The sequence below is a fragment of the Myotis daubentonii genome, chromosome 12 (assembly GCF_963259705.1).
Source record: "Myotis daubentonii chromosome 12, mMyoDau2.1, whole genome shotgun sequence".
Classification (NCBI taxonomy): Eukaryota; Metazoa; Chordata; class Mammalia; order Chiroptera; family Vespertilionidae; genus Myotis; species Myotis daubentonii.
The window spans coordinates 10433962-10455447 of record NC_081851.1 but is presented as its reverse complement, the minus strand read 5'-3'; the positions used below and the strand labels follow the sequence as shown (position 1 = coordinate 10455447).

The 21486-nt window shown below is 55.3% G+C and overlaps 1 protein-coding gene across 1 annotated transcript in view; it reads left to right on the top strand.

The window, feature by feature from the left end:
• TGFBRAP1 (transforming growth factor beta receptor associated protein 1) overlaps positions 1–19963 on the top strand; it is a 61905-nt gene extending 41942 nt beyond the window's left edge. Inside the window, exons 5-12 of the mRNA XM_059658937.1 lie at positions 177–259; positions 2415–2756; positions 6235–6292; positions 9520–9663; positions 11182–11325; positions 12089–12248; positions 15365–15825; positions 17529–19963. Of these exons, the coding sequence (XP_059514920.1) occupies positions 177–259; positions 2415–2756; positions 6235–6292; positions 9520–9663; positions 11182–11325; positions 12089–12248; positions 15365–15825; positions 17529–17705 (1569 nt within the window). The 3' untranslated portion in view covers positions 17706–19963. The remainder of the gene's footprint in view (positions 1–176; positions 260–2414; positions 2757–6234; positions 6293–9519; positions 9664–11181; positions 11326–12088; positions 12249–15364; positions 15826–17528) is intronic.
• Positions 19964–21486: the final 1523 nt, after the last annotated feature.

Below are 21486 nucleotides of genomic sequence, written 5' to 3'. Positions count from 1 at the left end.
AGTAAAGGAGTATTTCTTCTAGAGATCCAAAGAGACAGAGAATGTGGCGCTTTAAGAAAGAGGCATCGAGGAGACAAAGGTGTGTGTCCAACGTTTCCTTGATTTGTGCCGTGTGCTGTGGATGGTATTTCTGTCGAAGCCGCTGAGCGTGGCCCTGATAGCCGTCTTTCTTTCAGGGAATGTACAGGAGGATCCTGCAGCAGGCGGGCTTCATACACTTTGCACAGCTGCAGTTCCTGGAAGCTAAAGAGCTCTTCAGGTAATTCGAGGTGCAGACAGCCTGACTTCCGAGGTCCCTCTGTGCTCGGCTCCATTCCACCTCGGTGCTGCGGGGGGAGGTGCTGCCCTGGTTAGATGGTACCCGTCCCCGGCACCCTCAGTCTTAGTTTAACTGTCTCGTCTCTTAGAGGGTGGGGCTGATGCGGGCGTACAGGACAGGAGAGGGGAGTTTAAAGAGTGGATTTGATAACGTGGAGGGTTTTTAGGGAAATACCATTGTTCACTTTTCCTTTTCTCCAGAGGTTTCACAGGAAGCTATGAGTTTACAGGGGTGGGCAAACTTTTTGACTCGAGGTCCACAATGGGTTCTTAAACTGGACCGGAGGGCCGGAACAAAAGCATGGATGGAGTGTTTGTGTGAACTAATGTAAATTCAAAGTAAACATCATGACATAAAAGGGTACGGTCTTTTTTTTTTTTTTTTTTTTTTAGTTTTATTCATTTCAAACGATGAAAACGATTCCCTAAAGACTATAAATGGCCCGTCATAGTTAGCTCGCTCAGGAAGTTGTGTTTCTCCCGGGAGGTTCCCAGCACCATGAGTAACCCTGTCTGTACCAGGGCCATCCACCCTTACCCCTCGCCAGCTCCTGTCTCACCCGTTCTCCCAGCTGCCCTGCCCTCTCACACTGTGTGCCCAGCATGCTTTGCAGAAGATCAGGTGAAACCTGTACCGTCGTCTGAGTACCCACTAACACATTGCCTAGGAGCAGCTTTCCGAATGCGGGGCTGGAGCAGAGCCTGCGGTGGGAGCCGCCACGGGCTGCGCTGGTCTGTGCGGCCTCCAGGCCTGCACCCAGGAGGAGCCGCGCCGGCCGCCCCCGCCCAGCGCCACGCACTGGGGCTCTGATCGTGTCCCTGGTCCCGGATTAGTTACAGAGAACAGACTCTAGCTAACGGGGTTCCCGTGTGAGCCTGGTGCCCGCTAACCGTTTGCCTGCAGAAGTTCTCCGCTGTTGTCATCTGCGCCTGGATGATCACTAGCTTTGGGGTCGGGGAGGAGTCCTGGTCCCTGTGGGCTGACGCTCTCACTCACGCCTGGTCTTGTCCCCGCGGAATTGGCAGCCTCCTCACTGGGGTCTTCCGTCACGTCACGGGTTAATTTAAAATACAGGTGAACGGTCATGGTGCGCTCCTAGGAAAGTTTGCCGACTTTGTCAGAATAAATGTGGGGCCTGTCCACAGTCACCACGGGCTGCTGTGCTTCCCACGTCGGCCTCTGTACCACTTACCTTTACATCGACTGCTGCTCGCTTTTGTCAGCGAGGCCGGGGAAGCGCAGGTTTGAGGGGGACCCTCCTGGGACAGGCATGATTCTGCCTTCCCTTCCTGTGCCCTCGGCAGACCGTGCTAATAATACTCGTGATTTTTTCCTCACTCATCTGGGGCTGGTCCTCAGATGCCTTCTCCATTTGCTGCTAGAAGTTTGGAGCTGCCTCACATGGCCGGCGCCTGCACCTCGCACCCTCCCACTCTCCCACCCTCCCACGACGGGTGTGTCCCACAGGCAGCTCTGACCCTGGGCCACGCCTGAGGCTTTGCTGGCATTGCTGCTGTTAGCACTGTGGGCAGAACTGGGGCGGAGGGAGGCGAGGGGAGAGGGAGTGGCGATGCGATAGCGATGGGCGTTCCTGGAGGGCCTCCTGGGCCTTGCGAGGTGAGGACTGCTGGCCGCTTGAGTCCTCAGGAGTCCCTGGAAAGGGCCGCGGTGCTCGTGTCCCTGGTCCCAGGTGCCTGCTGAGGAAGCTGGAAGCTGGGGTCCCGCAGAGCCTGTAGGACGTCCAGCAGCCTGGGAGAAGCAGTGCAGGACGACCCCACGCTGATGGGTGTTGCCTTTGTGTCGCTTTCTTTGCCCTGGGGCGCCGGGGAGCCACAGCCCATGGTGTGCGGCTGTGTCGGAGTTTCACTGCAGCACGTGTTGTGCGTCCTCTCTCTGGTCCCCTCCCCCTGTGTGAGATCAGGTGGTGGCACCCGGCTCGGGGATGCTGTGCCTCGCGTGCGGTGAAGGCGGTCTCTGCCGTGGTGCGCCGCTCCCCTGCTCCGTGCGCAGCGTGCCCGCCCTCCAGTGCTGTTTGTGTGCCTACGTGCACTCTCTCTCTCTTTTTGCTTCATTTAGTTTGACACTGTAATTGCAGAAGCGGCCAGCTTGACGTCCGGGAGCTGATCTCTCTGTGCCCCTTCCTGTTGCCCACCTCCTCTTCATTCACGCGGTCTCACCCTCCTCTCCACGAGTACGCAGACCTGAACCAGCTGACCCAGGGCGACCAGGAGAAGGCGGCCAAGTGCAAGCGCTTCCTCGTGACCTACCTGGAAGAAGTGCGCAGCTCAGAGGTGGTCCACGGCTACAAGGAGGACGTGGACACGGCCCTGCTCAAGCTGTACGCCGAGGCCGGCCACGCCAGCCTGCTGGACCTCCTGGTCACCGAGAACGCCTGCCTGCTGGCCGACAGTGCTGCCTGGCTGGAGAAGCACAAACGGTGAGTGTGCTCCACGGGCCCGGCTTCCTGCTTGGCCTTCCCTCCCGTGGGGAGGCTGCCGTGAAGCCGATGAAGCCAGTGGGTTTGAGTTGCCGAGGCCCTTCGAGGGGCTGCCCTGAAGTCCCAGTGACAGCCAGCGCCCCCCGGTGGCATCTTCCGTGTGGAGCTAACCAGCCTGTAGTAAGTGAAGTAAGTGGTCCTCAGGTTGCTCCTGTTCCAGGAAGGATTCGCCCGCGGGAGACACCAGTGTTTGTTGGCACAGTTAATAGCGCACATTACCCACTGATGCCCAGTTTGAATAGATAGGCAGACATCTGGATAAATAGATAAAAGGGGGCTTCTTGGTCTCGTGGGTAAGAGGTTATGGCTTAAAACTGTCTTTGTTACGGGTACGCGTTAGTAGGCGGCCACCCCAGGGCAGTTAATCCGAGGACACGGATTGGGTGCGGGTGGCAGCTTCCTCCTCCTGCGATGTCACGTGGTTGAATCTTCTGGGCCTCACGAGTTTTTTCTTTAAAAGTGTTGGGTGACCCCCACGCTCCACTTGGCAATAAGGTTCTTGGTCTGTGGTTTTTGTTATGTATTTGAAATGACAACCGCCCTGGTGAAATCTCACGGGGACTGGGTGGGTCCAGTGCTTGACCCTGTTCAGAGGCTAAGACAAAAGTCTGGTGGCTGGTCTCCAGGTGGCGCTGCTCCTCCAGCTGTCCCTCCAATTCCTGAATGCGTGTGGAGTGGAGTCATTTTGTTTAGGACCAGAAAATACGCTGACACCTCACGGTAGTGATGGGATGACAGGGTCCGGAGAGTCAGCCATATCCTGGGAGTTTGCTCTGTGTGGGAAGAAATCTGACACCTCCTGGGTCCCTTGCTCCAGTCCCCTGCTGGGGAGGAGGGGACCAGGAGCAGGACACACCTGCAGAACTCGGAAGGGTGGTTGTGGCTCATTGCCCAGGCAATGCCAATGTCATTGCTAATCCTTTCTACTTGCTCAAGGTCACACAGTCATAAGTAATGCAGCCTGAATAGAAACTCATGTCCTTGAACTCTGGTGGCCTCCCCCAGGACTTTCCCTGACATTCTATTCTCTGTGATGCCTGGATCCTGTTGGTCTTTACTGCTGTTCATGTTCAAACTCCTTCCTCCTCCTTGCAATAATAGTTCAGGTAGCAACCCTTCCAAATAGCCCTTTAATATTAGGTTAAAGTGGCTAACTGAAAATATATGAAATTATAGTAATATTTGAAGCAAATTGTAAAGAAATTTCAAACGTGATTTTCCATAGTAAAGTCATAGTTTTATTGGTCAGCTTATCTTAGACTTGAATGTGTTTTTTTTGGAAATTGATAGGGCATAAATTTTTTATTTTAATCCTCACATGATAATATGCTTAGAGGGAGAGAGACAGGAAGATTGATGTCAGAGAGAAACATTGATTGGTTGCCTCCTGTACATGCCCCAACCAGGGATGGAACCCACAGCCTGGGGATGTGCTCCGACCAGGAGTCGAACCTGCCGCCTTTTGGTGCCCGGGAGGACACTCCAACTATCTGCCACTGTCCAGGGTGCTGGGCGTGCATTTAACACCATCCTATCTAATAAAAGAGAAACATGGTAATTGGCGTAAGACTGCTACCCTTCCCATTGGCTAATCAGGGTGATATGCAAATTAACTGCCAGCCAAGATGGTGGCCGGCAGCCAGGTAGCTGGAAGCGAACATGAGGGTTGCTTGCTTCAGTGACGGAGGAAACCAACGTTCCCCGCCTGCCTTGCCGGCCTCTGAGCCTGCAGTTTGAAACATTGTAACAAATATAGAAGCTAAACAAAACCCCAGAAACCTGCTTTCAGCGAGCCGGGATATCAGAGCTGGAGTTATACATTGTTTCGATTATAGAACACAAACAAACCAGATACCTGCTTTCAGCAGCAGAGGCCTTAGAACTGGAGTCAGAGCTAAAGCTGGCCCAGAATTAAAAAAAAAGAAAAAGAGCAGTTGGGAGCTTCAGCCCTCAGCCCCTCATCCAGACTGGCCAGGTACCCCAAGGGGACCCCCACCCTGTAGGGTGTGTGACCAGCTGCAAACAGCCATCATCCCCTCACCCAGGCTGGCCAGGCACCCCAGTGGGGATCCCCACCCTGATCCAGGACACCCTTCAGGGCAAACCAGCCAGCCCCATCCATGCACCAGGCCTCTATCCTATATAGTAAAAGGGTAATGTGCCTCCCAGCACCAGGATCAGTGGAGCCGCGAGGCCTCCCGGCACCGGGATCAGCATGACAGGGGGCAGCGCCCAAACCCCCTGATCACCCTGCGGCTTTGTGTATGACAGGGTGTGGGGCCACAACCTCCCTATGCACCCTGCTCTGTTTGTGACAGGGGAAGGCGCCCCAACCCCCTGATCAGCCCTGCTCTGTGCCTGATACGGGTGAGCTCCCCAACCCCCTGATCGGCCCTGCTCTGTGTGTGACAGGGTGCGGCGCCCCAACCCCCTCCTCCCCCCCATGGGCCCTGCTCTGTGTGTGACAGGGTAGAGCCTTAACCTCCCCATCGGCCCTGCCCTGAGTGTGAGAGTGGCGGCGCCCCAACCCCCTGATCGGCCTTGCTCTGTGGGTGATAGAGGGCGCGCCCCAACCCCCTGATCCTCCCTGCTTTGTGTGTGACAGTGGGCGGTGCCCCAACTCCCCTATCGGCCCTACTCTGTGCGTGACAGGGGGGAGCTCCTCAACCCCCTGATGGGCCCTGCTCTGTGCGTGACAGGGGGGAGCTCCCCAACCCCCTGATGGGCCCTGCTCTGTGCGTGACAGGGTAAGGAGCCCCAACCCCCCTGATGGGCCCTGCTCTGTGCGTGACGGGGGCAGCGCCCCAACCCCCCTGATTGACCCTGCTCTGTGCGTGACAGGGTAAGGAGCCCCAACCCCCCTGATGGGCCCTGCTCTGTGCGTGACAGGGGGCAGCGCCCCAACCCCTGGATTGGCCCTGCTCTGTGCGTGACAGGGGGTGGCGCCGCAACCTCCCCATCGACCCTGCCTTGCGTGTGACAGGGGGCGGTGCCCCAACCCCCCAATCGGCCCTACCCTGAGCGTGACTGAGGGTGTCATCGCAACCTCCCAATCTGCCCTGCTCTGTGCATGACGGGGCGGCGCCCCAACTCCCCAATCGGCCCTGCTCTGAGCCCGACCAGGGGCTGCACCTAGGGATTGGGCCTGCCCTCTGCCACCCGGGAGCAGGCCTAAGCCAGCAGGTCGTTATCTCCCGAGGGGTCCCAGACTGTGAGAGGGCACAGGCCAGGCTGAGGGACCCCCTTTCCCCCCGAGTGCACAAATTTTTGTGCACCGGGCCTCTAGTAAGTAAATAAGCAGAAATGAGAACCTTGTTGTTGCTGAACTCTGAGTCGGGGAGAAGGCAGGGTCGGGTGTCACTGTGCGGGTGCCCCCACAGAAGGTGGGAGGGGCACTCACCACGTTGTGTTCTTGCAGGTATTTTGCACTGGGACTGCTCTACCACCATAATAACCAGGACGCGGCTGCAGTTCAGGTTAGTTCAAAAGCACGTTGGCATTATTGGGAAACCAGTCCGTGTGCCTTAGTGTTGCTTAAAAGTCATCACAAGTTGAGAGAGAGCACTTTTGCCTGATCTACAAGCTTTTTTAAACAACAAGATGACTACTGTTTTTAGAGAGTGAATGTCTTGAGAATGCGGGCCAAGAATGTTTCCTTTGTCTTTACATCTCTTCATAAGAACATTATGAAGGCTGAGTTTTTTGAAATCTTAAGAAATAAAAATATGCTTTCTTATTGAGGCCTCAGACATTTGCCGTCACTGCCTTATTAGAAAATTAACACTGGGAATAACAGTTTGTTTTGTAATTCCCTGCTACTGTTAGCGAATTTATATTAATGACTGTTTATGACAGTGACGATTGCCAGAGAGCTGGTAAATTACGATCCCCGTGTCATCTGTGACAAAACTAAAACTGGTTGCCGGCCAGTGGTAGGGCGTCGACCTAAGGACTGGGCGGTCATGTTTGGCTTCCCAGTTGGGGTACATGCCCAGGTTGCCGGCTCCATCCCCAGTGTGGGGTGTCAGGAGGCAGCTGATGAATGATTCTCTTTCATCGTTGATGTTTCTATTTCTCTGTTCCCCTTCCTTCTCTCTGAAATTGCAAAAATATTTAAAAACACACAAAACTGAAGACGGTCAATGCAGGTTCAAACTACTGACCAGCGGTAGAGCTGGGGGTGGAACCAGAACTGGCCGGATGCGGAGCCTGAATCAAGTGACCAAGTGTTAGTCTTGCATCTGGCAGCATCTGACTGACCGCTCTCACACTCTTGGGAGACCGTTCCCCTGTGGTAGTTGCCATCCACTGGGATTGCTGTGGTTTTTATTGAAAGGAAAGTCTTTTTTTTTTTTTCCAATTATAGTTTACATTTAATATTGTTTTGTATTAGTTTCAGGTGTACAGCATAGTGGTTAGACAATCCATATACTTTTAAAAAATTTTTTAGTGTTGAAAGTATTACATACGTGCCCTTTTCCCCCCATTGACCTCTCCCAGCCTATCCCTATCCCCCCAGCCCAGGCCTTCATCCCCCTATTATCTGTGTCCATTGGTTATGCTTATATGCATGCAAGTTCTTTGGTTGGTCTCTTACCCTCTGCCCCCCCCCCCCCCCGCCTTCCCTCTAAGGCAGTGGTTCTCAACCTTCTGGCCCTTTAAATACAGTTCCTCATGTTGTGACCCAACCATAAAATTATTATTTTCGTTGCTACTTCATAACTATAATGTTGCTACTGTTATGAATCGTAATGTAAATATCTGATATGCAGGATGGTCTTAGGCGACCCCTATGAAAGGGTCATTCGACCACCAAAGAGGTCGTGACCCACAGGTTGAGAACCGCTGCTCTAAGGTTTGATGGCTGTTTAATGCTTCTGTGTCTCTGGATCTGTTTTTGTTCATCAGTTTATGTTGTTCATTACATTCCACAAATGAGTGAGATCATGTGATACTTATCTTTGTCTGACTGGCTTATTTCACTTAGCTTAATGCTCTCCAGCTCCATCCATGCCGTTGGAAATGGTAGGAGTTCCTTCCTTTTTACAGAAGCATAGTATCCCATTGTGTAGATGTACCACAGTTTTCTAATCCATTTGTCTGCTGATGGGCACTTAGGCTGTTTTTAAATCTTAGCTATGGTGAATTGTGCTGCTATGAACAGAGGGGTGCACCTGTTCTGATTGGTGTGTCTGGTTTCTTGGGGTGTATTCCTAGAAGTGGGGTCATGGGTCAGTGGGAGTTCCATGTTTAGTTTTTTGAGGGCCTCCGTACTGTCTTCCACAGAGGCTGCACCGGTCCCAGGCCCGTGGGTTGCTTTGTGTCACAGTCTCCTCGTGGGCCTTTTCTGTGCTTTGTGAGCAGCCACGACCACCAGCACCACTCAGCAAGCTGAGGCAGCTCCCTGACTTTGGCAAAGGCACACTCACATTTGCTTAAACTATTGTGGCAACATCGTTGCAGAACAGGCTGAGAGAGAAAAATGGTTCCCGCCAGCAGGCACCCCATGGCTGAGAGTAGATTTGAGTGTCAAAGATAAATTTTTATTTTTTGCATCACATAATTACATAAGAATCATAGCTTGCCCTAATCGGTTTGGCTCAGTGGCTAGAGCGTCGGCCTGCGGACTGAAGGGTCCCAGGTTCAATTCCGGTCAAGGGCATGTACTGTGGTTGTGGGCACATCCCCAGTAGGGAGTGTGCAAGAGGCAGCTGATCGATGTTTCTCTCTCATCGATGTTTCTAACTCTCTATCCCTCTCCCTTCCTTTCTGTAAAAAAATCAATAAAATATATTTTAAAAAAAGAATTATAGCTTGATATACATGTAATAATATTAGCAGAGGTATATATAGAGATTTACAAAATTGAAATGATATGAAAAAATCTCACTATATGACAGACAACTACTATGTTTTTAAAGTGACACATTTTAGTGTGTGTGTGATCAGAGTATTTGGTTTAGGGAACTCAGTGTTGAAGAAACTGGTGCCATCAAATATGTTGGTGCGTCCATCGTCGGACTCAGCCGCTGCTGCCTGCCCGTGTCTGGGGCTTCTGGCTGGTGGTGTGGCCCGCAGTGCAGCGCGGAGGCACCTCGGGCAGCGGGCAGTGCCGCGGCGGGCGGGCAACGGCCCCTCTGCCCTGACGCCGCCCCTGCTGGGCTCAACGGCAAGCTTCACTTCACGGCAGGAAGTTCTGCAAGAAATGGCAGAGGCCTCTCTTACAGCCCGTCCCGAGGCCTTGTGCAAAGGCTGTCGGACACTGGGGGACAGAATCAGAGCGTTTGAAAGGACAGTGTCTATCACAGTAGGAAAAAGACTTTAGGTGAGGAATTCCTGGAATGGAGAAGGTGGAGACAGCCTGGCCAGCGGTCCTGGGTGACTTCGGTGCTGAGCTGCCAGTGACCGCGTTGTTTTTGTGCAGAAACTTGCTGGACACACCCACCTCTCCCACACAGCGCATGTGTGACCTGTGTCACTGATGTCACTAAAGAGGGGGGAATAGGACAGGTGTTCTTGATTGCCTGAGCCATGTCTTCTACATTTCTTTATTTCTCTGAGAAAAAGTTAAATTTGACTTAAGCACTTAAAATTTGTCCGCCTGCTTTTAAGTATTAAAAGGCCAAAAAAGTAAGCGTGTGCCCTTTCTCAGCCGCTTCTAGCAGGTTCGTAAGCTTTTGTTTCTTCTCCTTGCTCCTGCCAGTTGTGGGTGAACATCGTGAACGGGGAGATTGACGACCCCACGCGCACAGACCTGTACGACTATGTGGTGGACTTCCTCACCCACAGCCCGGACCACGCGCTGGTGTGGAAGCACGCCGACTGGGCCTTGCAGAAAAGTGAGGAGGTTTGTGCTTCGTAAATGCATTCGGGGGGTGGGGCTGGGGTGGTAAAAACAGACAAAGCCTTGATTCGGGTGGGTAAGCAAGCTGCGCTCTGAGCGGTGCCCACGTCCTTTGCTCCCCTTTACAAGCCCCTGCGCACCTGGCATCCCAGCGTTTCAGTGCTTTTGGAGACGCGCCGTTCAGCGCCCTGTCTGGGGCCACGCTAGAGACGCGGCAGCATAGCCAGCCCCATTCTTAGCATCTTCTGCAAAACCCCACCTAACTGAGGCTGGCGGCCGTGTGGTCCGTGGACGGGAGCAGGATCCGATGGCTGCTGCAGGCTGGGTGCCCAGCCTGGGCCACGCCAAGCGCACCGCTACCCTGTCTCTGCTCCCACCGCCGTGATGTGGGGTCGTGGGTCTGGAGGAAGGAGGGCAGCCGTGAGCAGGACTGGCCCATCTCAGAGGCTGATCAAGGATGTCCGTGGTCAGTGAGAGAGCACTGGGGCCCCAGAGGGGACAGCGTGCTCGGGGCAGGGCCAGCATCCCGAGGACAGGCCCGAGACGCCTGGGGAAGCGTTCAGTTCTCGCCGCTGAGAAGGCCTGCGCGGCCTCGCTCCCTCTGGAGACACAGCGGTAGCTTTCGGATGCAGGGCCTTGGCCACAGGTGCCCTTCTGAAATGCGGGTCGCCCGTGTCCTCCCTGGTGCTGTCGTAACTGGAGTCGGCCGTGTGCCCCGTGTACGTTTCCCGCCCTCTGTACTCTGCGCCGGTACACGCAGCACCACGCACCCACCTGCTCACGCCGCTGACAGCCTGGTGCCGCTGCAGTGGGGACTCTCCCGCTGCTACGAGGTGGTCACGGCGCTCGGGCACTGGGTGCTCCTGACCCTGCACCGGTCCCTCACATGTGTCACCTCTTTTAAACAAGGAGACGGCCCCCAGTGGGCGCCTCAGGATGGGAGCCCGGGCGCCGCGAGCTCTGAACGTCCCCGAGGCGCTGCAGTTGGCAGAGCCGCGCTGCGCTGTTCCGCTGACGGGCTTTGTGGCTGCGAGCGTGTGCGTGAGTGCACACAGTGCCCAGGGGAGGGCAGGCTGGGTTTGCTTCCCTGCGGGCCGTCAGCACGTCCTCAGAGCACGGAATTGCACCGTGGGCCCTGGGAGACAGGCCAGAGGCGGCCGGGACACTGGGTGCTCCATAAGCGGTGTCAGCGTCAGGAGAACCGGCCGCTGGGTGGGCAGCACTTCAGACCCTTCCCCTTCCTAGTCAGCCAGTGACCGTCCTGGTTTGGGATGACCTTAATATCACAGTTTTGCTTTATGGGTTGTTTCCAATAAATGTTTCGTTCTTTAACTTCTGGCCCTTTGAAGGGAATGGCCAGGCCGTGAGGAGGGCCGGGCCAGCAGCCTCTGCTCCGTCTGCGAGCTGCCTGTGCACGGCTCCCGGAGCCCGTGGCTTCACCCAGAGTGCAGACTGTGGTGCTCGGGACACGGTGAGACGGGGCCTGTGCACAGCAGGCACTCAGGCGCGCTCCCCCCTCAGGTTGGAGTTCAGGTTTTCACCAAGAGGCCTTTGGAGGAGCAGCAGGACGGTTTCAATCCAGACGATGTGCTCACTCGCCTTAAGAAATACCCCAACGCCCTCGTGCGCTACCTGGAACACCTGGTTATGGACAGGAACCTGCAGGTGAGCCCCGCGAAGTGGATCAGGTGTGCCGGTGGCAGCATCCCGCTCTAAGCGACGGGATTCCACACTAAGACTTGGTGGCAGGTGGTCCTCGTGTAGCGTTTTTGTGCCCTGGCTGCCCAGCTGTGCTGCTGGTGGTCGGCGGGAGCTGGCGGTTGTGAAAGAGGCGGGAGGAGTAAGTAGCTTCTTACCCTCATCTCATGTCCACCCTGCTCGTACTTTCCTTCTCTACTCCTTCCTTGTTGATTTTCTTAAAGGAAATGAGGGAAGCTGTACCTCTTTGGAGAATATCTACATCCTGTGGCCCTTCTCAAAATGAGAAGTAGCCCTTTTATAGTTTCCCTGTAAGTTATCTATCTATCTATTTATTTATTTATTTATTTATTTATTTTTATTGATTTCAGAGAGGAAGGAAGAGGGAGAGAGAGATAGAAATATCAATGATGAGAGAGAATCACTGATCGGCTGCCTCCTGCACGTCACCCACTGGGGATCGAGTCCGCAACCCAGGCATGTGCCCCCGACTGGAACCCAACCTGGGATGTTTCAGTCTGCAGGCCGAGGCTCTACCCACCTAGCCAGACCAGCCAGGGCCCCGTGGATTTTAAATTCGCCTTCTCTGCGTTGTGGTTTCTGAGAGGGTTTTGACCAGCCAGCGTGTTGTGCATTGTCCTTGCGAATCCACCAGGTCCCCTCGGCACTGCGGGCCGGGCACCCAGTCTCCCCCTCGCGAACTCGCGTGTGCTTGGCCCGTTTCCTGCAGAGGGAAGAGTACCACACGCGCTTGGCCCTCCTCTACCTGGACGCGGTGCTGCAGCGGACGCCCGGCGCCAGCGGCTCGGAGGCCGAGGTGACGGAGACCCAGGCGAAGCTGCGACGCCTGCTGCAGAAGTCCGACTTGTACCGAGTCCACTTCCTGATGGGTGAGGCGAGCTCCTGGTCGCTCCACGGTAACCCTGCGGGTGGCGGGAGCAGGGCAAGGCTTCGGCATCGCTCCTGGGGTTCGTGGGCGATCCCTTGAGCCTTTCAGGCACAAAGCCAGCCCCGCTGGAGGGGGGCTGTAGTCTCCACAGACAACTAGTGAGGACCCTGCTGCGCTCGGGAGACCGGGCCAGGTCCCTGCGCACTCTGATCCCCAGCTCTCCCTCGGCCGGTCCATGCAGAGCGTGTTTGATGCCTCTGTGTAAAGACCCTCATGTAACATCAGCTGATTCGTGAACACTGTCTCACAGCAGCAGCGCTGAGTCAGCCTCCCCGAGGCTCAGCGGACGCACCGCTCCTGGGAGGCACCAGCCTTCCTGTGCTGCCAGCGTAGCCGCGTCCAGCCCTGAGCTTGGGCCGTTTTAAATGCTGAAACCACCTACAGGAGCACAGCAGTGCTGCACCGGGAGCTGAGTGGACCGTGATAAGCACACGTGTGCCCAGTGAGAGCCGAGCGTCGCTTTGCTTCACCTGTCGCTGGCTCACCCGTTTGGCCACGCGGGCGAGGCCACAGATGCCTCAGAAGCACCACAAGTATTGCTTTTGGAGTTACAAATAGATGCTGGCGAGGAGGCACATACAGAATCTGCCAACACTGGGGACTGACTATGTGTATCCCAGGCAAGGTCACAACGCTCAGCACGCAGTGTGACGCTTATTTGCTGACCTTTATAGCAGAGGAATGTGAAGCTCAGAGCAGGTGCCCAGGGGTCCAGCTTGCCAACCCCACAACAGGCGTTCCGAGCAGGCGCAGAGGCCAACACTGGCCCCAGCCCGCACTTGACGTTCAGCCGGTCGCCCACAGCCACCGCCCGTTATGATTGGTCAGTGCCCGTGCGATCGTGGTTGAGCATTTTCACTGCCCCCTGACTTATGTCCTACTTTATGCTGTACAGATCCCTTCATAACAACTTCATGCTACTCGCAGTTTGTCGATGGGTGTTCTTATCCAGCCACCTTTGTGCAGCATGCGTAGTGTCAGACAGGCACAGAGGGTGGAGAGTGGTGTGGCTGGGTTCCTGTCCTCGTAACCGAGGGTCAGGTGAGGCCGTGGAAGCTCCGCGTGGGGCCCAGGGAGTAGCAGGCCAGGCCTCGGGTGTTGGGCCGGGGAGCCGCCCCGAGGCGGCCCTGTTCTGGCAGTCAGAAGGTAAGCCTGGGAGCTTGCAGGAAGTGGGTGTCCCCAAGACTGGAACAGCACTGCCACTCAGACGACCACTGCCCCCTGGGAGTCAGGTGACCAGGGGTGTCACTGGGGCACGTGGCATAGTAGTTCCTGCCAAGCCCACCCATGGGGGGAGAGTCAAGCATGAATGAGACGGCAGACGTGAAGGTGTAGGTCGCTGCCAGACCTTTTCGTCACCGTCTTTGTGCCTCTCCCGTCCCTTACGGGTGGCGTCCACTTAGGAGTGATGTGTTCAGGGTCTGTGAGGACAGCTGGTGCCTGTGCAGCCTGTGTCTGGTGCCGTCAGTGGCCTGTGGATGAGCCAGCCCTTTGCTACAGGACTGGTGGTGTCTGTCTTGTGCGTTAGGCCTGGATGTGGCCAAACTTCAAATGCAAAAGGCCTGTAATTGGAATAATCCTTGGTCCCTGGAGAGGTGGTCCTCGGAACACCCCTGCCCAGTGGGAGAGACCTTACGTTATCATCCTGGCTGGCAGGGGAGCGGGCAGCAAAGGGACGTCACTGAGGAGACGAGGCCACCAGGGGCAGCTGGCCCCTGTGTTCCTCTGCTGGTGCCGTCTACTTATCACCTGGACATTTACATTGTGAGACAAACAGGAAAATCCTTAGGCCGAGCATGTCAAACTCAAAGGCTAACACGGGCCAAATAAACAAGGCTTAAGTGTATGTGGGCCACAAAAGACAAAAGCTTCAATTTTCATAGAAACGTAGGTTTATTTCGATAGAGACATGCTGAATACAAAGGGCTGAAATAAATGAGTATCATTAACAAAATAATAGAACATTTTAATAAAAATTAATATTTTTTCTTGCACATTAACTTACCAAACTGAATAACTGCACGAATTAATAAGCGTAACGCAAATAAACCTATTTTTCTTGTTCTCCGAAAGCGAAATATTTCCTGTTGTGCACACCAAACAAGTCAGTACAAGACTAATGATGTGGCAATCAGCTGCTAAAATATTCGCTGCTAGTGTTAGTGGAGAGAAATGGTGCGCCTGTGCATAAGGTGCGTAAGGGAAATGAATGCAACACGATTATAGCAATCAGTCATTAGCGAACGTTGTAGTTCGTTATTAATAATTATGTGTAACAGGATATTGTAAAAATTAAGTTACGAGTTTTTTACTAAAACTTTTCTTATGTACCGTTATATTGGCTGGGCCACATGCGGCCCATGGGCTACAAGTTTGACATGCTTGCTTTAGGCCCGTGGTTGGCAAACCGCGGCTTGCGAGCCACATGCGGCTCTTTGGCCCCTTGAGTGTGGCTCTTCCACAAAATACCACGTGCGGGCGCGCACGTACAGTGCGATTGAAACTTTGTGGCCCATGCGCAGAAGTCGGTATTTTGTGGAAGAGCCGGTATTTTGTGGGAGAGCCACACTCAAGGGGCCAAAGAGCCACATGTGGCTCGCGAGCCGCAGTTTGCCGACCACTGATCTAGGCTGATGTAGACATGGATTTTAGCAATGTGAACCCATATGCCTTTGCATGGAATAGAGTTCAAATTAGAATAAAGGGGTTTGGCCAACTGTATGGCGAGAGGTGACGTTATCTGTGATGCTTTTCTGCGTTAGTCAAGAGGCGCTCACTGGACAGGGGGTGCTGTGGGCTGGTTGGAGGCCCCAGGCTGGCACGCAGGTCTCCCGGGCCTTCTGAGACCAGGGCATGTGTTCCGTTCAGTCTCTAAACTCTGAGCAAAGCTGTATTCTGCGACCTGCCTGTCCTTCGAGAGGTAGCACGTGTCTTTGGCGTTGTGACACCAGGTGCAAAGAGTGGACACGGACGCCGCTCACATGGTCTGGGCGGGGCGCAGGAGCGGCCAGGCGCCAGCTTGGCCTCGCCCTGTTCTGACCCTGGTTCTGCCCACAGAGAGAGTGCGGGGCGCCGGCCTGCCCATGGAGAGGGCCATCCTGCACGGGAAGCTGGAGGAGCACGAGCAGGCCCTGCGCACCCTGGCGCTCGAGCTGGGGGACTTCCCTGCGGCCGAGGACTACTGTGCCTGGCGCTCCGCGGGCAGGGAGCCCGCCTACCGACGGCGGCTCTTCCACACGCTGCTGGCCCTGTACCTGGGCCCGGGCCCCAGCCCTCCAGCCCCCGCCTCCGCCTCCGCCCCCGCGGAGCTGGCTGTGGCCGCCGTGGACCTCCTGAACCGCCACGCCGCGGAGTTTGACGCCGCCCAGGTTCTGCAGCTGCTGCCGGGCACCTGGTCGGTGCAGCTGCTCTGCCCGTTCCTGACGGGCGCCGTGCGGGACAGCACCCACACCAGGAGGACCGCGCAGGTGGCGCTCGGCCTGGCCACGTCGGAGAACCTGATCTACAAGCACGACCAGGTGAGAGCCGGGCGCCTCCGGACGCGGGTGTTGTGTGGCGTGCATTTTGCCTGGGGAATATTCTGTCAGTGTTTTCTCTGCAGCGTCCGTCTGCGTTCCGCTAGGAGGGGCCTGTGCGGAGCATGCTTTCTCCCTTTCCGAGACGATGGTCAGGAAGGCAGGTGCACGTTGTGCGCCCGGCGCTTTTCCGCACTTGTCATCATGACCTCACTTCCTCGTCACAGCGTTTGAATGCAGTGCTGCTGTTACCTCCGTTCACAGGGGGGGAAGCTGAGGCACAGAGCAGTCTGTCAATGGAAGAGCCAGGCGTGCACCCCAGCCCCTCGGAGCGCCACATCTTGTCCCTGTCACTCAGCTCGGGCTGCCCTAGCAGATGCCCCCTCGGTTAGACAGCAGCGCTGGTTTCTCACGTTACAGGGGCTGGGAGTTAAGAAGCGTGGCCGGCAGAGTGCCCGCCTGGTGCGGACTCCCTGGCGCTCCCTGTGTCCTCTCGCAGCAGAGCAGCTCTGGCCTCTCCCTCTTCTGACGGCCCTACTCCCGTCCTGGGTGCCCACCATGGCCTCGTCTGACCTTAGCACCTGCCACAGGCCCCACCTCCAAACACCATCACATTAGGAATTAGGGCTCCAACGTATGAATTGGGGGGCACAATTCAGTCTGCAACAGCCCCCCACCTCCCCTCCCTTTGGAGACCCCTCCGTGGGAGGAGCGGTCTCCCCGGAGCAGGAGCCAGCCTGTCCCCCTTGAAAGTGTCATTGGCTCCCGGGAGAGGTCGGTGCCTGGAAGATTCCGTCTCACCTCTTCGGCCCGTCACAGCTCGCCAGGACGTGTGGCACCCCCCAGGGTGACACGCTGTCCACATGTATGGCCTTCATTCCTGCCATTCTCTCTGCCGGGGTGATCTCACCTGTCCCTTCGTATCTGGGGACCACCTGCAGGAAACCCGGCCAGGTGGTGCCCTGGTGGAACCTTCACACCCCTCAGCCGGTTAACCATTCTGAGCACGCCTTTCGTAATTGCTTGGTTCCTTGAGAGCAGGAAGTCATTTATGATCTCAGTATTTATGATCTCTAGAGCCAAGCCAGGCGTCCCGAGGGCATTGAATAAATGTCGGAGGACTGATGACACTAATGTGTCCAAGGTGAACTCACCAAGTTGCTGCTCAGCCTCCAGCCAGCTGCCGTGTGGGCCGCAGGGAATTGTGCAGAAAGGCTCTTAGCTGGCGATGGCGTCACAGCTCAGGCTTGTTAGTACCTTAAGGAAAGAAAATGTGTCCTAGGACATCAGGAATGTGCCACTAACAGGCCTGCGGCTTTGACCAGGCGCCTTGTTTGTGCCTTCCTCTGCTTGTTTGTCGGTGAGCGGCCCCGGGAAGCGAGGGTGGGGCGGCCTCATCCAGCTCTAAGGGCACCACGGTAAGCAGGCCTCGCCGGAGTGCGCCCGAGCTCACAGAGCGTCCGAGGGGCCATCTCGGTGGGATGCCTCCGCCAGACAAGCACCAATGATGTTTGTAAAATAAGAAAGGGGTTTCGAGGCTCTTTGTGCTTCCCGTTACCAAGGCTGTGTTTGTTATGTTCACTTCTAATACTGTGTTTCAGGAAGTTGATATTAAAGCAATGCTCATCAGTAACAGTGGTCCCTGGGGTCAGGCGTGTCTGAAAGACTAAACAGCAACATGTGAGAACCTGTCTTTATTTTCGCAGATGAAGCTGAAAAGAAGCTCCTTCCGGCTCTCAGACAAACAGCTGTGCCAGGTGTGCCACAGTCCCTTCTGCGAGCCAGTGTTTGTTAGATACCCAACCGGTGACCTCGTCCACACCCACTGTGCTGCCAGCAGACACACGAACCCCAGCGCCCCCCACCCCGGCGCTCGGACTTGAAGGGGCCGCTTGGGCGCCAGGGGGACCTCGAGTTCTTCGCACACCAAGCCTGCCCAGTGCAAGGAGCAGAACGCAGCGGCGCTGTGCCAGCCAAGACAGAGGCGACACCTCGGTGCCCGGGAGGCTCCGTCAGTGTGAAACAAGTTCTCTTCCCTGCTGACCAATCGGCATTGAATGTAAACAGGAAACCCAAAAGGAGAGATGTGCTCGATCGCCCGCCCAGACACACGGTTGTCCACTTGGACGGATACGTGAGCCTCCGGGCGCACCCCCACAGGCTGGCGCCCACGCCACGTCAAGCACACACCTGCCCAGACAGTGGCTTCAGGTGGCAGCAGGTGACCTCTCCCGCCCGGCGAGTGGCCAGGCAGGTCCAGTGTGGCAGGTTTCACGTCGCATTTCTCCCGCGTGGTGCGTGCTCCGTCCATGGCACAGTGGCTGCTTCCCGATGACCTCGGGGCTCTGCTCTTGCCCTTGGCGTTGGCTGGCCTGGGAGGTGTGTCCGTCCCCTCCTGCTTCCCTTCTGGCTTCTAGCACGTGAACACCACTACGAAACTGACGACGGCCGAGAGAGGGGCTGCCTGCCCGTCTGGACGACGGCAGAGACGGAACCGTGGGGACAGGGCCCATGTGTGCTGGCCTGAAACTCCACGGCCAATGTGCTTGACTAAACATTTTTATTTGAAGTTATATTATCTTTGTAATATTTCTCTCATTTAGAAAATCACCTGCCGTATTGGTTAGGGATGTTTTTCTTGTTAAACGTACCTCCTATTGAATCTTTGGGAAGTTAAAAGGGAATCACTGAGCACAAACCGAGCGTATTTTCAGGCGAGGCCGGCTTCCCCTCACTCAGCTGGGCAGGCATGGGCGGTGCTGCCGTTGCACGCGGGGAGGTGGCGCCCTCCCTGCAGGTCATGCCACACCCTTAGAGGAAGCCCAGCCCGCTGCCTTACCTCCAGCACTTTACATGCCTGCTCTGAGGCCTCCTGCTCACAGGGAAGTGAATGCCTGTCGGTCCCAGACTGCGGATTCGTTCTGTGGTTACTGCACTGCCCTCTCGGATTTCTTCATTTTGATGATTGATTCTGTTAGGAATGAACAATAAAGACACTGTACCCCATGCAAGGCTGGCAAGCAAGCATCAGCGTCTGTGAGAAGAGAACCTGGAACACGCCCTCCCTCAGCCTCAGCCTTACAGAGGGGGATGAAGAGCCCACTCCAGTCTTTAAAAACGTCTTCTGCGCTAGCAGTGGTCAGCGTTCCTTTTCCTTTGTGATGCCAACTGGGCCAGAAGGCAAAGGCGTCCACGCTTTCTTTCCTAACTAAGTCTCGGTGAGCGCTTAGAGATAATGAAGGAATTCTGCCCGCTACGCAGCCAGGAGCTGCTGCTCGGGGTGGACACAAAACCCAGCCAGGAGCTCCCCTGCGGATGGCTTGCAGAATCACCACATTACTGTGCACATCACCGTTCAACTTGTGCGCTTGGATTTGCTCCTCGAAGAACGGGCGACTAGTCCATGCAACATGCACTTTGCAAAGCACTGTTTCTACTCAGAATGGGTAAAATCTTGAAAACGTCTTGTGATTGCTCATTTCTAACTTGGGGCCACTCGTCTCTTTTTTCCCTGCACATTGATCAATACTTAGACATGTTTTTTTTTCCTTTAGAATAATGGGAATTGGAGTTGAGCAGTTTTCCAACTCTCCCAGATCCTCGAAGACAGGCAGAATTCTGTGACACTGCAGAATTGTCTCCTGTGTTCAAAACCTTTCTCTAATCTTTCTCAAACTCCCACAGGCTCTTTTCTCCAATCATATTTTGAAAAGAAATACATGTTCTTTCAACAGGGCTGCTGCACTGTGACCGTGCTGTTGGACAGAGCAATTGGGAGCACCACTCAGCCCCTTTTCCCTCTAGGTTCTGTTAGCCATTCTAGTTAAAACAGCATGAACTGAACTCGGTTGTCATTTTATGTTCTGTGGGCAAGACTGTCTAATTTTGTGGCCTGTGTATCTGCTGTTGCCTGTCGAGAATTAGCGGGGGGTGTGTAGCCTGTGCGGCACGGGCCTGGCTCAGCCTGGGAAGCTGTGCTGGAGGGAGGGGCCTGTCACACAGCTGGGGTAGCCCTTGCTTTCTGCTTGCTCCCCTATGGAAACCATTGTCCTTGCAACTCTATCCTTTGCCCCTGGTTGGGTCCCAAATACACAAGATGTACAAATGTAAACTTGATTTTATTAAAATTCTTTTAATTCTTTGTCCTTTCTGTAGTTATTTTTTTTTAATACAATTCTCTTGATAAAGGGAGGGTGTCCGCTCGCCCGGTGGTGCCTAGCCTACGAAGTTCCAGAGCTCACGCCTCCATGCCTGGGGCTCCTCCCGGCACCGACAGGACTTTCACGGCACCCCTTAAGGGTTTTGTTACTTTACCAGATTTTAAATGACCCACTTCTCAGTTTATCTCCCGCACACTCTTAGGTTGCTCCTTGAAAACCCCTTCAGATACATTGTGCCCTGAGGGGTCAATGGAGGTTTCTGGTTACTTCTGACATACTTTACCTTTTAGCTAAACACTCTTAAGTAAGCCTCCTGCCCTTGCATTTCTAATCCTCAATGTATTCAAGGAATAGAACCTTTAAAGAATTTCACCTTTTAAATGTTGATTTCCCTCTTAGACCCCTGTTCATAGAAGGTCTAGGAAGTTCTGTGGAGTGACTTTGCTGGGCACTCTCCCTCATCCAGGCCTGGCCCCACCCAGCACTGTCCTGGGCTCGCTCTCTCTCTCTCTCTCTCTCTCACCCAGGCCTGGCCCCACCCAGCACTGTCCTGGGCTCTCTCTCTCTCTCTCTCTCTCTCTCTCTCTCTCTCTCTCTCACCCAGGCCTGGCCCTGCCCAGCGCTGTCCTGGGCTCTCTCTCTCTCTCTCTCTCTCTCTCTCTCATCCAGGCCTGGCCCCGCCCAGCGCTGTCCTGGGCTCGCTCTCTCTCTCTCTCTCTCTCTCTCTCTCTCTCTCTCTCTCTCTCTCATCCAGGCCTGGCCCCGCCCAGCACTGTCCTGGGCTCTCTCTCTCTCTCTCTCTCTCTCTCTCTCTCTCTCTCTCTCCCCCTCACATCCAGGCCTGGCCCTGCCCTGAGCACAGGGTGAGCTGACATAGGCCAACTGTTCTGTGCTCGGGCTGCTAGGGCTGGGTACGTGAGTCATCCATATTTCAAGGTGAAGAAACAGGCAGGGTGTTGAGTGGTTGTCTGATGGCTGAGGCACACCAAGCCAGAGCTCTGCCCCACGGGCGGTTCCCCGCCTGCAGCTTCACCAACCAGGAACAGAAGCAAAACCAGGAACCAGCCCAGGGTTGACTGTTCCTGCAGAAAACCCTGGGGCGGAAACGTGGCTGCTCTGTTTACATTTCTACGTCATTGGTGTTGGGTGGTTCATTGGCATCTTAGGGATGAAGAGGGGCTGCGTAGGCTGACACACCTGACGAGACTGCAGAGGTTGTGGACTCACACTGCCTGTCCCGGTGGCTGAGTGAGAGAGTGAACTGATGGACGGAGAGATGCGCCGACGCAGTTAAATGGGCCGCGGCAAGAAAGGGTTACAAAGCAACACGCGGCTCAACAGGCCAGGGGAGGCTTGAGAAGGAACATGTTATCACGAGGTGTCGGGGAACCTGGTCTCTGGCTCCACCAGCCACTGAGGTCCTGGGCAAGTCACACCTCAGAGGTAGAGCAGGTGGTGTCTGAGGACCCTTCAGGCCAGAGCCATGGGGGTGGGCCAGCCTTTG